Below are 15,475 nucleotides of genomic sequence, written 5' to 3' on the forward strand. Positions count from 1 at the left end.
CATCAATACTGGTATATAGTAAAATAAAGTATACCGCCCATCCCTACCTGGTTGTCTAGGGCTTAATTGAAAGGAAAAACCATCAGACACTAGGCCAACCATGGAATGAGTTTGACACCCCTGGGTTAAGGTATTGAATACTTTCATTGTTAGGCATTGATAGGTTGAGGTATTGAGCGGTTGAGGTATCGCGTACTTACATAACAGCTGCTTGTCTGAGGAACTATGTCACTGAGTGAGATTACGTCATCTCCACCGATACACTCGTCAACTGACGACACTGATGTCACTGCTTCAAAACTGAGGACAAGATATAATTTGTTTGTGTGTGTAGAGCATATACCTTATAGTGGAAAGGTCTGGGAGAATGCATTTCCCTTCCTTACCTTTTGGGGGTGCTAGCGTCCTGCTCTGTGCTGGCTGCCTCATGCACCTCCTCTCCCACAGACCTTTGAGAACAGATTAATAAAAGCATGATTCAACCATATAAACATGACACAGAAGTGATGTAGTGATGAGACCATGGGAAATTACTCAATACAACAGCATAACAGGACAGCTTGGCGAAAGACACACACACCTGATGGAGGGAGCTGTGGTAGAGAGTGCCAAGCTTCCCAACAAGGAGTTGAAGAGGGTTGTTTCACCAGAGTTACTGGTGACAACATCGTGTGTGGGGGTCTTTGGGAGTATGTCAGGGCGTCCTGACTGCACTTCTGGGGGGGGGGGGGACATAAATCATTAGTAAAAGGCGTCAAGCCCTGGGATGTGCTCTTAACTGTAACTTCCAATGACAACTATATCCTTAATAACAAATCAATCACCAATGTCATCCACATTACATTTCTTCCAAAATTCCCCTCCCTTTCCTAAACCCTCCCTCCCTTCCTCCTCCCATTGCTCACTGCTGACTCCCTCAGTCTCGGTACTTTGGGAGTGTGGGACTCCTAGGCTGCGGCTACTGCTGGGCTGGGGGAATGGAGAGGGTCTGGAGCCTGCAGTGTTGGCCCTCCGTAAGACTCCCTGGGTCCCCACACGGCTCTTCTTTGATGGGGATGTCTTCACTGGAGGAGAGGAAGGGGTGGTGAGAGGACTGCTACTCTGGCTGCGTTCCGATTTTCTACCCTTCTCAAGAAGTGTGCACTCGTTCACGCCCCATTATGCATTTAAAAGCATTGTATTGGTGCAAGCATGGCTGGAAGGAGTTTCCACCGTATTCCTCACAATAGTCCATTCCTTTTCAATACATGACGGGGAGTGCACACTTCTGGAGAAGGGTAGAGAATCGGAACGCGGCCATAGTGTGGAGAGAGAGGTTTTGTAGAGTAACACTCAAGCGCTTACATGGAATCTTCTTGAAGACTGTATTGCACATGAATTTCTGAAAGCGGTCTGCGTAGAAACCTGGTCTGTGCACTGACACTGTATCCTGGAAGAAAGAGGGGTTAAAATAGTAGCACTAATACCAGACAGCTTATGAAAAAGGTCACCACAGAGGATAGTCTGTCTGAACTCTTACCCCGTCATGGACCAGAGCTTTCCAGGAGTGCTCTATCTTCTTCACAAACCTGACCACAAACACAAGACATCGGTTGCTTACAACAGACCAGGGTTGGAGTCACTTACATTTTAATTCCAGTCAATTCAGGAAGTGAAACCAAATTCCAATTCTTCCTAATTGAAAAACATTGAAGAGAACTGGAAATGGAATTTCAGTTTACTTCCTGAATTTACTGAAATTGAATTGACCCCAACCATGCTACAGACCTAATCAGTTCATCCAGGATTCTACAGCGTGTTTTGGTGATAGTTGTGGGCCAAAATTCTTCATTTTGCAGAGGCAATTCTGATATTTAGCTTGGCAATTTGCAATGATTGTCCAATTTGTCACAAATGGGCTGACGGGGGAAAACATTTGTGTTGTTTGATTGAAACATTTTATGCTGTAAAAGTTGGTTAACTGCGAGTCCTCTTTGTAGTGCGGTGATCAGACAGTTATATGATTTGATGGTTTTATTCGGTAATAGTGCAGTGTTGTCAAATTTGCAAGTCCTTGCATCAAATGCGGAGAATTGTTGATTTTGCTAAAAATCTTGCGATCGCAGAATTGCAAAATCCTGGAGGGACTGCCTAATGTATTCATAGTTTCACACATTTAAATTTTTTACATTTTAGTCATTTAGCAGACGCTCTTATCCAGAGCGACTTACAGTTAGTGAATACATATATTTTTTTAAATACTGGCCCCCCGTGGGAATCGAACCCACAACTCTGGCGTTGCAAACGCCATGCTCTATCAACTGAGCTACATCCCTGCCGGCCATTCCCTCCCCTACCCTGGACGACGCTGGGCCAATTGTGCGCCACCCATGAGTCTCCCGGTCGCGGCCGGCTGCGACAGAGCACATACTTCAGACAGACACACAAATACAGACAAAACTATTAATATACCACTACGTATAATGAGAGCAGTAGTTACCTGTAGGACTGCAGAATGTCGATTATGCCAATGTACACCAGCATCCTCTTGCCCTTGGAGTTGCATGCCGGAATACCTCCCATGCTGCAAGGACATTGAGAATACATCATGCACCAACACACAAGTCCTTTTAGTCTAAATTTGAACTTACCAGCAGCCTACAATATACATCCTATTACTTCAGATATGCAGACGTAACGTGTCTAATGATCAAATCGAGATGTGTAGCGGACATACAAGGTAACCAATCATTGGCCCTGTAAGCTCCTGAAACAAAAGAGTATGCATAATACTCACTTGTCCTCAGTGTCCAGTGCTCCCTTGCCATGTGCCTCTCCTTGGATGGCCTCTATGGCGGTGCAGTAGAGGGACTTCTGGCCCTGTGATGGTGGGGGCCTCTGGTCGGCCGCCCCCGCTGCCGCCTCTCCAGCCCGCTCCCGGGCCGCCTGCTCCAGGTCGTGGATCCCCACCAGCATGCTGTAGTCCATGATCTTAAAGCTCTGTAGCAGCTACATGGGATAAAGGAGTCATTACTAGGTCTGTTTCGGTGACCGTATTACCGCCACACCGGCAGTCATGAGTCATGACCGCAGTCAAATTCCACGTGACTTGAGTCACGGTAATCTCCTCTTATGCACTCTGGACATGCGTTGGTAGTACCCAAATCGCTAACTACAGTGGGGAGAACAAGTATATGATACACTGCCGAATTTGCAGGTTTTCCTACTTACAAAGCATGTACAGGTCTGTCATTTTTATCATAGGTACACTTCAACTGTGAGAGACGGAATCTAAAACAAAAATCCAGAAAATCACATTGTATGATTTTTAAGTAATTAATTTTCATTTTATTGCATGACATAAGTATTTGATCACCTACCAACCAGTAAGAATTCCGGCTCTCACAGACCTTAGTTTTTCTTTTAAGAAGCCCTCCTGTTCTCCACTCATTACCTGTATTAACTGCACCTGTTTGAACTCGTTACCTGTATAAAAGACACCTGTCCACACACTCAATCAAACAGACTCCAACCTCTCCACAATGGCCAAGACCAGAGAGCTGTGTAAGGACATCAGGGATAAAATTGTAGACCTGCACAAGGCTGGGATGGGCTACAGGACAATAGGCAAGCAGCTTGGTGAGAAGGCAACAACTGTTGGCGCAATTATTAGAAAATGGAAGAAGTTCAAGATGACGGTCAATCACCCTCAGTCTGGTGCTCCATGCAAGATCTCACCTCGTGGGGCATCAATGATCATGAGGAAGGTGAGGGATCAGCCCAGAACTACACGGCAGGACCTGGTCAATGACCTGAAGAGAGCTGGGACCACAGTCTCAAATAAAACCATTAGTAACACACTACGCCGTTATGGATTAAAATCCTGCAGCGCACGCAAGGTCCCCCTGCTCAAGCCAGCGCATGTCCAGCCCGTCTGAAGTTTGCCAATGACCATCTGGGTGATCCAGAGGAGGAATGGGAGAAGGTCATGTGTTCTGATGAGACAAAAATTGAGCTTTTTGGTCTAAACTCCACTCGCCGTGTTTGGAGGAAGAAGGATGAGTACAATCCCAAGAACACCATCCCAACCGTGAAGCATGGAGGTGGAAACATCATTCTTTGGGGATGCTTTTCTGCAAAGGGGACTGGACGACTGCACCGTATTGAGGGGAGGATGGATGGGGCCATGTATCGCGAGATCTTGGCCAACAACCTCCTTCCCTCAGTAAGAGCATTGAAGATGGGTCGTGGCTGGGTCTTCCAGCATGACAACGACCCGAAACACACAGCCAGGACAACTAAGGAGTGGCTCCGTAAGAAGCATCTCAAGGTCCTGGAGTGGCCTAGCCAGTCTCCAGACCTGAACCCAATAGAAAATCTTTGGAGGGAGCTGAAAGTCCGTATTGCCCAGCGACAGCCCCGAAACCTGAAGGATCTTGAGAAGGTGTGTATGGAGACTCATACAATGTGATCTCTCACAGTTGAAGTGTACCTATGATAAAAATTACAGACCTCTACATGCTTTGTAAGTAGGAAAACCTGCAAAATCGGCAGTGTATCAAATACTTGTTCTCCCCACTGTACCAACAGGCCGCTTGTACTCAGTGCTCTATAGTTCCTCTAACCACTGACATCAATGCAAATGAAATCAAAAATCACCTCAAAACAGTATCATGCTTTTAAACTCACTGTTAGGCTACATTTCTTTACCTCACCGTGATGATCAATTTGAAAAAAGAAGTTCAACAACAGGTTTAACTGAGTGGAAAACCTGGTCGTTGTGGATGTTGTTTCAGAGCCAAACAACCAAATGGACAGTGCTTTCTAAGGTGATGATTAATTGAAAGCATTTAAGACATTGCATGTAGAACACCCATACTCATATTAGAGCTTATACAGTGCATTCGGAAAGTAAATCAGACCCCTTCCCTTTTCCACATTTTGTTACGTTACGGACTTATCCTAAAATGGATAAAAATATTTTTTCCCCCTTCATCAATCTACACACAATACCCCATAATGACAAAGCGAAAACAGGTTTAGACATTTTGCAAATGTATTAAAAATAAAAACAGAAATACCTTATTTACATAAGTATTAATACCCTTTGCTACGAGACTCGAAAAAATTTAGCTCCGGTGCATCACGTTTCCATTGATCATCCTTGAGCTGTTTCTACAACTTGATTGGAGTCCACCTGTGGTACATTCAATTGATTGGACATGATTTGGAAAGGCACACACACACCTGTCTATATGAAGTCCCACAGTTGACAGTGCATGTCAGAGCAAAAACCAAGCCATGAGGTCGAAGGAATTGTCCGTAGAGCTCAGAGTCAGGATTGTGTCGAGGCACAGATCTGGGGAAGGGCACCAAAACATTTCTGCAGCATTGAAGGTCCCCAAGAACACAGTGGCCTCCATTATTCTTAAATAAAAGAAGTTTGGAACCACCAAGACTCGTCCTAGAGCTGGCCGCACGGCCAAACTGAGCAATCTGGGAAGAAGGGCCTTGGTCAGGGAGGTGACCAAGAACCCAATGGTCACTCTGACAGGGCTCCAGAGTTCCTCTGTGGAGATGGGAAAACCTTCCAGAAGGACAACCATCTCTACAGCACTCCACCAATCAGGCAGTTACGGTAGTGGCCAGATGGAAGCCACTCCTCAGTAAAAGGCACATCACAGCCTGCTTGGAATTTGCCAAAAGGCACCTAAAGGACTCTCAGACCATGAGAAACAAGATTATCTGGTCTGATGTAACCAAGATTGAACTCTTTGGCCTGAATGCCAAGCGTCACATCTTGATGAAACCAGGCACCATCCCTACTGTGAAGCATGGTGGTGGCAGCATCATGCTGTGGGGATGTTTTTCAGCGGCAGGGACTGGGAGACTAGTCAGGATCGAGGGAAAGATGAACGGAGCAAAGTACAGAGAGATCCTTGATGAAAACCTGCTCGAGCGCTCAGGACCTCAGACAGGGCCGAAGGTTCACCTTCCAACAGGACAACGACCCTAAGCACACAGCCAAGACAATGCAGGAGTGGCTTTGGGACAAGTCTCTGAATGTCCTTGAGTGGCCCAGCCAGAGCCCGGACTTGAACCTGATCGAACATCTCTGGAGAGACCTGAAAATAGCTGTGCAGCTACGCTCCTCATCCATCCTGACAGAGCTTGAGAGGATCTGCAGAGAAGAATGGGAGAAACTCCCCAAATACAGATGTGCCAAGCTTGTAGCGTCATACCAAGAACACTTGAGGCTGTAATCGCTGCCAAAGGGTCTGAATTTTCTAAAAACCCGTTTTTGCTTTGTCATTATGGGGTATTGTGTGTAGATCCTTTTTAGAATAAGGCTGTAACGTAACAAAATGTGCAAAAAGTCAAGGGGTCCATACATTGACGCAATGTACATACGCATCAAATCAAATTTTATTTGCCACATGCGCCGAATACAACAGGTGTACAGTGAAATGCTTACTTACAGCCCTTAACCAACAATGCAGTTTTAAGAAATTAAAAAAAATAGATAAGTGTAAAAAGAAAAGAAAAAAGAGCAAATAACAGGAGGGAGGCTATATACAGGGGGTACCGGTACAGTCAATGTGCGGGGGGTTACCGGTTAGTCGAGGTAATTTAGGGTAGAGTTAAAGTGACTATGCATAGATAAAACAGAGTAGCAGCTGCGTAAAAGCGGGGGTGGGGTGTGGGGGCAATGCAAATAGTCTGGGTAGCCATGATTAGTTGTTCAGGAGTCTTATGGCTTGGGGGTAGAAGCTGTTAAGCCTTTTGGACCTAGACTTGGCGCTCCGGTACCACTTGCCGTGCGGCAGCAGAGAGAACAGTCTATGACTAGGGTGGTTGGAGTCTTTGACAATTTTGAGGGCCTTCCTCTGACACCGCCTGGTATAGAGGTCCTGGATGGCAGGAAGCTTGGCCCCAGTGATGTACTGGGCCGTACGCACTACCCTCTGTAGTGCCTTGCGGTCGGAGGCCGAGCAGTTGCCATACCAGGCGGTGATGCAACCAGTCAGGATGCTCTGGATGGTGCAGCTATAGAACTTTTTGAGGATCTGAGGACCTATGCCAAATCTTTTCAGTCTCCTGGCGTTGTCATGCCCTCTTCACGACTGTCTTGGTGTGTTTGGACCATGATAGTTTGTTGGTGATGTGGACACCAAGGAACTTGAAGCTCTCAACCTGTTCCACTATATAAGCATATGCCTATATATGAGCCCAAGGCCGAAAAAAAAATCACTGAATAAAAAAATGGATTGTGCAGTTATACAACACATAGCCTAATAGTCTACCGCATATTACCCACGGCAGAAAAATACAAACTGATTTAAGATGACTTTGGTACATTGGTCTAGCCTACAGGGCCTTCAGAAAGTATTCATACCCCTTGACTTATTCCACATGCTGTTGTGTTACAGCCTGAATTCAAAATGGGTTAAATATTTTCTCTCACCCATCTACACACAATACCCCATAATGACAAAGTGATAACATGTTTTTAGAAATGTTAGCACCTTTCTTAAATGAAATACACAAATCTTATTTACATAAGTATTCACACCCAATACTTTGTAGAAGCATCTGTCAAAACATAAGTAAAAACTGTAACTCGGACACTCAGGAACATTCACCGTCTTCTTGGTAAGCAACTGCAGTGTAGATTTGGCCTTGTTTTAGGTTATTGTCCTGCTGAAAGGTGAATTCATCTCAGTATCTTGTGGAAAGCAGACTGAACCAGGTTTTCCTCTAGGATTTTGCCTGTGCTTAGCTCCATTCCATTTATTTTCTATCCTGAAAAACTCCCCAGTCCTTAACGATTACAAGTATACACATAACATGATACAGCCACCACTACGCTTGAAAATATGGAGAGTGGTACTCTGTAATATGTTGTATTGTATTTGCCCCAAACTTAACAATTTGTATTCAGGACAAAACATTAGTTGCTTTGCCACATTTCTTGCAATTACTTTAGTGCCTTGTGGCAAACAGCATGCATGTTTTGGAAACATTTTTATTCTGTACAGGCTTCTTCCTTTTTACTCTACAATATTGTTGATCCATCCTCAGTTTTCTCCCATCACAGCCATAAACTCTGTAACTGTTTTAAAGTCACCATTGGCCTCATGGTGAAATCCCTGAGCGGTTTCCTTCCTCTCCGGCAACTGAGTAAGGAAGGACCCTGTATCTTTTTAGTGACCGGGTGTATTGATACACCATCCAAAGTGTAATTAATAACTTCAGCATGCTCAAAGTGATATTCAATGTAAGTATTTTTTAAATCAACCAATAGGTTCCCTTCTTTGCGAGGCATTGGAAAACCTCCCTGGTCTTTGTGGTTGAATCTGTTTGAATTTCACTGCTCGACTGAGGGACCTTACAGATAATTGTATGAGTGGGGTACAGAGATGAGGTAGTCATTTAAAAAAAAGTATGTTAAACACTATTATTGCACACAGAATCCACGTAACTTATTATGACTTGTTAAGCAAATGTTTACTCCTGAACTTATTTAGGCTTGCCATAACAAATGGGTTGAATACTTATTGACTCAAGACATTTCAGCTTTACATTTGTTATTAATTGTAAAAAAAAATATTGAAAAACAATTCCACTTTGACATTTGTCCTTTATAGTAGGCCATCTTTTGGATTTGGAAAAAGTAAAGGGGTATGAATACTTTCTGACGGCACTGTAGGCTGGACCAATTATGTACCAAAGACATCTTAAATAATGTTTTTGTGTGGTTTTTCTGCCGTGTGTAATATGCGGTAGGCTATTAGGCTATGTATTGTATAACTACACAATCATTATTTTAATTCAGGGCTTGGGCTCATATAGACATATGCATATTTATAAGCTCTAATATGGGTGTTCTACATGCAACGTCTTAAATGCTTTAAATTAAGCATCACCTTAGAAAGCACTGTCCATTTCGTTGTTTGGCTCTGAAACACCATCCACAACAACCATGTTTTCTACTCAGTTTCAAGGCACTGTAGACTCCAAAGTTAAACAAATTATAGTAAATCGCCTTTGAGTGTAGACTTGTAGACTGTATTATTATGCATACTGGATGGACTGGTTACCTTTTGCTACGCTCCAAACTTTTTAGCCATGAGTCAGAGAGAACGTATAGAACTAGGCGATGCTATGCAGGGCGGCTTACAGAGTTAGCCTACAATTATAGTGAATTTGTATTTGATTTTGAATAATAGGGCTTTTATATTTTCATAACTAATAGCCTGACATTACCTTTAGCTACAGAATATCTCACCACCGTGCGTTTCCATCTCCATCTCCTTCTCCTTCATTATTTTCTTGAGCATGCAGCGATAGGGGCTGTCAACAGTTTAATTAAATATGTTTCATTGTGAAAACATGTCGTCACGATCGATGTTCCCAAACAGATTTCACCATTAAGCAATTGGTAGCTGCAGGAATATGGTTGGAGAGCCCATGGCATACAGAGTTTGGGCAGAATATCACCTGTCGCGAGTAGCCTACCCAGCATGGAAAGCGGCCTCCATTTGGTATTCGAGTGCATACAGATGACATGTCTTTTTTTCCCCTGCCCTTGTTTTTACCCATTTGATAATGGGCCATTCTAAATCGAAACAACACATTTTACATATTAGTAAAGACAAGATTAAATTGAGAATAGTCTGAGTGAAAATATGATCACTTGATGAGAGAACAGGTGCAGCCTGCAGCAAGGAACAGAGCGCAAGCTTTTTTTTGTGACTTTTTCAAATAGTCAGCCTATAGTCGCATCATGCAGCCCATATCTGTTTTGATCTCTAAGACATTCTAAGGTTTGTATCATTCACAAATAAATTTGCCAAATAACTAAATCTAGCGTATAGTGGGGGAAAAAAGTATTTAGTCAGCCACCAATTGTGCAAGTTCTCCCACTTAAAAAGATGAGAGGCCTGTAATTTTCATCATAGGTACACGTCAACTATGACAGACAAATTGAGGAAAAAAAATCCAGAAAATCACATTGTAGGATTTTTAATGAATTTATTTGCAAATTATGGTGGAAAATAAGTATTTGGTCACCTACAAACAAGCAAGATTTCTGGCTCTCACAGACGTGTAACAACTTCTTTAAGAGGCTCCTCTGTCCTCCACTCGTTACCTGTATTAATGGCACCTGTTTGAACTTGTTATCAGTATAAAAGACACTTGTCCACAACCTCAAACAGTCACACTCCAAACTCCACTATGGCCAAGACCAAAGAGCTGTCAAAGGACACCAGAAACAAAATTGTAGACCTGCACCAGGCTGGGAAGACTGAATCTGCAATAGGTAAGCAGCTTGGTTTGAAGAAATCAACTGTGGGAGCAATTATTAGGAAATGGAAGACATACAAGACCACTGATAATCTCCCTCGATCTGGGGCTCCACGCAAGATCTCACCCTGTGGGGTCAAAATGATCACAAGAACGGTGAGCAAAAATCCCAGAACCACACGGGGGGACCTAGTGAATGACCTGCAGAGAGCTGGGACCAAAGTAACAAAGCCTACCATCAGTAACACACTACGCCGCCAGGGACTCAAATCCTGCAGTGTCCCCCTGCTTAAGCCAGTACATGTCCAGGCCCGTCTGAAGAGTGCATTTGGATGATCCAGAAGAGGATTGGGAGAATGTCATATGGTCAGATGAAACCAAAATCGAACTTTTTGGTAAAAACTCAACTCGTCGTGTTTGGAGGACAAAGAATGCTGAGTTGCATCCAAAGAACACCATACCTACTGTGAAGCATGGGGGTGGAAACATCATGCTTTGGGGCTGTTTTTCTGCAAAGGGACCAGGACGACTGATCCGTGTAAAGGAAAGAATGAATGGGGCCATGTATCGTGAGATTTTGAGTGAAAACCTCCTTCCATCAGCAAGGGCATTGAAGATGAAACGTGGCTGGGTCTTTCAGCATGACAAAGATCCCAAACACACCGCCCGGGCAACGAAGGAGTGGCTTCGTAAGAAGCATTTCAAGGTCCTGGAGTGGCCTAGACAGTCTCCAGATCTCAACCCCATAGAAAATCTTTGGAGGGAGTTGAAAGTCCGTGTTGCCCAGCGACAGCCCCAAAACATCACTGCTCTAGAGGAGATCTGCATGGAGGAATGGGCCAAAATACCAACAACAGTGTGTGAAAACCTTGTGAAGACTTACAGAAAACGTTTGACCTGTGTCATTGCCAACAAAGGGTATATAACAAAGTATTGAGAAACTTTTGTTATTGACCAAATACTTATTTTCCACCATAATTTGCAAATAAATTCATTAAAAATCCTACAATGTGATTTTCTGGATTTTCTTTTCTCATTTTGTCTGTCATAGTTGACGTGTACCTATGATGAAAATTACAGGCCTCTCTCTGTAGCTCAGCTGGTAGAGCACGGCGCTTGTAACGCCAAGGTGGTGGGTTCGATCCCCGGGACCACCCATACACAAAAATGTATGCACGCATGACTGTAAGTCGCTTTGGATAAAAGCGTCTGCTAAATGGCATATTATATTATATTATATCTTTTTAAGTGGGAGAACTTGCACAATTGGTGGCTGACTAAATACTTTTTTCCCCCACTGTATAACCTATTTCAAATTATCACTTTTACGCTCAACATAGCCACTTCATATGCGCACTCACTCTGGAATGGGAAAAATATAATTTATATTTTATTCAGCAAAGTTCAATTATTCTTACAATAAAATCATATAAAATAATGACACAGGACTTAAGCATATCTTGTCTGCTAAATGGACTAGCCTACAGCCTATGGCATGGCACACAGCCTGATAACATACAGTAGGCTGACTCATATTTGGTTCTTCTGAAATTCATTTTCTTCATATGATGTTTCTTTAGACCTGCCTAAAGTAAATGTGATGGTGTATATGGATTTATTAGACTTTTTTAAATGTAGATGTTCCAAAAGCGTGCATCAGCAGTTTGTATGCCGGGAGCCCTGGAGATGATAAACATGTTTATGTTTAATAATGGTCAATTACCGTGAGACCGGCAGTCATTTGCATGACAGTAACCGTCTGACAATGTCATGACCGCCACAGCTCTAGTCAGGACTCAGAGAAACGGTGAATACCAATTTAGGATCAGTTTAGCATTTTAGATTACAAGGAATAAGATTACATGGACAGGGGGGACCTGATTCTAGATCTTCAACCAGAAAAAAAATAACTAGACCACCTTTACTCCGCACACAGAGACGCGTACAAAGCTCTCCCTCGTTCTCCATTTGGCAAATCTGACCATAATTACAGTGGGGAAAAAAAGTATGTAGTCAGCCACCAATTATGCAAGTTCTCCCACTTAAAAAGATGAGAGGCCTGTAATTTTCATCATAGGTACACGTCAACTATGACAGACAAAATGAGAAAAAAAAATCCAGAAAATCACATTGTAGGATTTTTAATGAATTTATTTGCAAATTATGGTGGAAAATAAGTATTTGGTCAATAACAAAAGTTTCTCAATACTTTGTTATATACCCTTTGTTGGCAATGACACAGGTCAAACGTTTTCTGTAAGTCTTCACAAGGTTTTCACACACTGTTGCTGGTATTTTGGCCCATTCCTCCATGCAGATCTCCTCTAGAGCAGTGATGTTTTGGGGCTGTCGCTGGGCAACACGGACTTTCAACTCCCTCCAAAGATTTTCTATGGGGTTGAGATCTGGAGACTGTCTAGGCCACTCCAGGACCTTGAAATGCTTCTTACGAAGCCACTCCTTCGTTGCCCGGGCGGTGTGTTTGGGATCTTTGTCATGCTGAAAGACCCAGCCACGTTTCATCTTCAATGCCCTTGCTGATGGAAGGAGGTTTTCACTCAAAATCTCACGATACATGGCCCCATTCATTCTTTCCTTTACACGGATCAGTCGTCCTGGTCCCTTTGCAGAAAAACAGCCCCAAAGCATGATGTTTCCACCCCCATGCTTCACAGTAGGTATGGTGTTCTTTGGATGCAACTCAGCATTCTTTGTCCTCCAAACACGACGAGTTGAGTTTTTACCAAAAAGTTCTATTTTGGTTTCATCTGACCATATGACATTCTCCAAATCCTCTTCTGGATCATCCAAATGCACTCTAGCAAACTTCAGACGGGCCTGGACATGTACTGGGGGACACGTCTGGCACTGCAGGATTTGAGTCCCTGGCGGCGTAGTGTGTTACTGATGGTAGGCTTTGTTACTTTGGTCCCAGCTCTCTGCAGGTCATTCACTAGGTCCCCCCGTGTGGTTCTGGGATTTTTGCTCACCGTTCTTGTGATCATTTTGACCCCACGGGGTGAGATCTTGCGTGGAGCCCCAGATCGAGGGAGATTATCAGTGGTCTTGTATGTCTTCCATTTCCTAATAATTGCTCCCACAGTTGATTTCTTCAAACCAAGCTGCTTACCTATTGCAGATTCAGTCTTCCCAGCCTGGTGCAGGTCTACAATTTTGTTTCTGGTGTCCTTTGACAGCTCTTTGGTCTTGGCCATAGTGGAGTTTGGAGTGTGACTGTTTGAGGTTGTGGACAGGTGTCTTTTATACTGATAACAAGTTCAAACAGGTGCCATTAATACAGGTAACGAGTGGAGGACAGAGGAGCCTCTTAAAGAAGAAGTTACAGGTCTGTGAGAGCCAGAAATCTTGCTTGTTTGTAGATGACCAAATACTTATTTTCCACCATAATTTGCAAATAAATTCATTAAAAATCCTACAATGTGATTTTCTGGATTTTTTTCCCTCAATTTGTCTGTCATAGTTGACGTGTACCTATGATGAAAATTACAGGCCTCTCTCATTTTTTTAAGTGGGAGAACTTGCACAATTGGTGGCTGACTAAATACTTTTTTCCCCCACTGTATATCCTCCTGATTCCTGCTTAAAAGCAAAAACTAAAGTAGGAAGTACCAGTGACTCGCACAATACAGAAGTGGTCAGATGACGCGGAGGCTAAGAAACAGGACTGTTTTGCTAGCACAGCCTGGAAGATGTTCCGGGATTCATCCGATGGCATTAAGTATATCACATCAGACACCGGCTTCATCATTAAGTGCATCGACGACGTTGTCCCCACAGTGACCGTACGTACATACAGTGCCTTGCAAAAGTATTCACCCCCCCTTGGCATTTTTCCTATTTTGTTGCATTACAACCTGTAATTTAAATGGATTTTTATTTGGATTTCATGTAATGGACATACACAAAATAATCCAAATTGGTGAAGTGAAATGAAAAAAATAACTTATTTAAAAAAATTATACAAAATCAATAACAGAAAAGTGGTGCGTGCACACAGTTGAAGTAGGAAGTTTACATACACCTTAGCCAAATACATTTAAACTCAGTTTTTCACAATTCCTGACATTTAATCCTAGTAAGAATTCCCTGTCTTAGGTCAGTTAGGATCACCACTTTATTTTAAGAATGTGAAATGTCAGAATAATAGTAGAGAGAATTATTTATTTCAGCTTTTATTTCTTTCATCACATTCCCAGTGGGTCAGAAGTTTACATACACTCAATTAGTATTTGGTAGCATTGCCTTTCAATTGTTTAACTTGGGTCAAACGTTTCAGGTAGCCTTCCACAAGCTTCCCACAATAAGTTGGGTGAATTTTGGCCCATTCCTCCTGACAGAGCTGGTGTAACTGAGTCAGGTTTGTAGGCCTCCTTGCTCGCACACACTTTTTCAGTTCTGCCCACAAATGTTCTATAGGATTGAAGTCAGGGCTTTGTGATGGCCACTCCAATACCTTGACTTTGTTGTCCTTTGCCACATTTTGGAAGTATGCTTGGGGTCATTGTCCATTTGGAAGACCTATTTGCAACCAAGCTTTAACTTCCTGACTGATGTCTTGAGATGTTGCTTCAATATATCCACATAATTTTCCTTCCTCATGATGCCATCTATTTTGTGAAGTGCACCAGTCCCTCCTGCAGCAAAGCACCCCCACAGCATGCTGCCACCCCCGTGCTTCACGGTTGGGATGGTGTTCTTCGGCTTGCAAGCTGCCCCTTTTTCCTCCAAACATAACAATGGTCATTATGGCCAAACAAGTTCTATTTTTGTTTCATCAGACCAGAGGATATTTCTCCAAAAAGTACGATCTTTGTCCCCATGTGCAGTTGCAAACCGTAGTCTGCCTTTTTTATGGCGGTTTTGGAGCAGTGGATTCTTCCTTGCTGAGCGGCCTTTCAGGTTATGTCGATACAGGTCACGGTTTACTGTGGATATAGATAGATAGATACTTTTGTACCTGTTTCCTCCAGCATCTTCACAAGGTCCTTTGCTAGGATTGATTTGCACTGTTCGCACCAAAGTACGTTCATCTCTAGGAGACAGAACGCTTCTCCTTCCTGAGCGGTATGACGGCTGCGTGGTCCCATGGTGTTTATACTTGCGTACGATTGTTTGTACAGATGAACGTGGTACCTTCAGGCGTTTGGAAATTGCTCCCAAGGATGAA

The 15,475-nt window shown here is 43.2% G+C and overlaps 1 protein-coding gene across 1 annotated transcript in view; it reads right to left on the reverse strand.

The window, feature by feature from the left end:
• The window catches only part of LOC311121535 (phosphatidylinositol 4-phosphate 5-kinase type-1 alpha-like), a 40,891-nt gene that overhangs the window by 9,536 nt on the left and 15,880 nt on the right, over positions 1-15,475 (reverse strand). The window contains exons 9-16 of the mRNA XM_084157973.1: positions 2,777-2,988; positions 2,480-2,563; positions 1,520-1,568; positions 1,345-1,429; positions 906-1,064; positions 581-716; positions 387-449; positions 201-300 (exon numbers count right to left, since the gene is read on the reverse strand). Coding sequence (XP_084014099.1) covers positions 201-300; positions 387-449; positions 581-716; positions 906-1,064; positions 1,345-1,429; positions 1,520-1,568; positions 2,480-2,563; positions 2,777-2,988 — 888 coding nt within the window. The remainder of the gene's footprint in view (positions 1-200; positions 301-386; positions 450-580; positions 717-905; positions 1,065-1,344; positions 1,430-1,519; positions 1,569-2,479; positions 2,564-2,776; positions 2,989-15,475) is intronic.

Source organism: Coregonus lavaretus (genome assembly GCF_964263955.1).
Source record: "Coregonus lavaretus genome assembly, chromosome: 3".
Lineage (NCBI taxonomy): Eukaryota > Metazoa > Chordata > Actinopteri > Salmoniformes > Salmonidae > Coregonus > Coregonus lavaretus.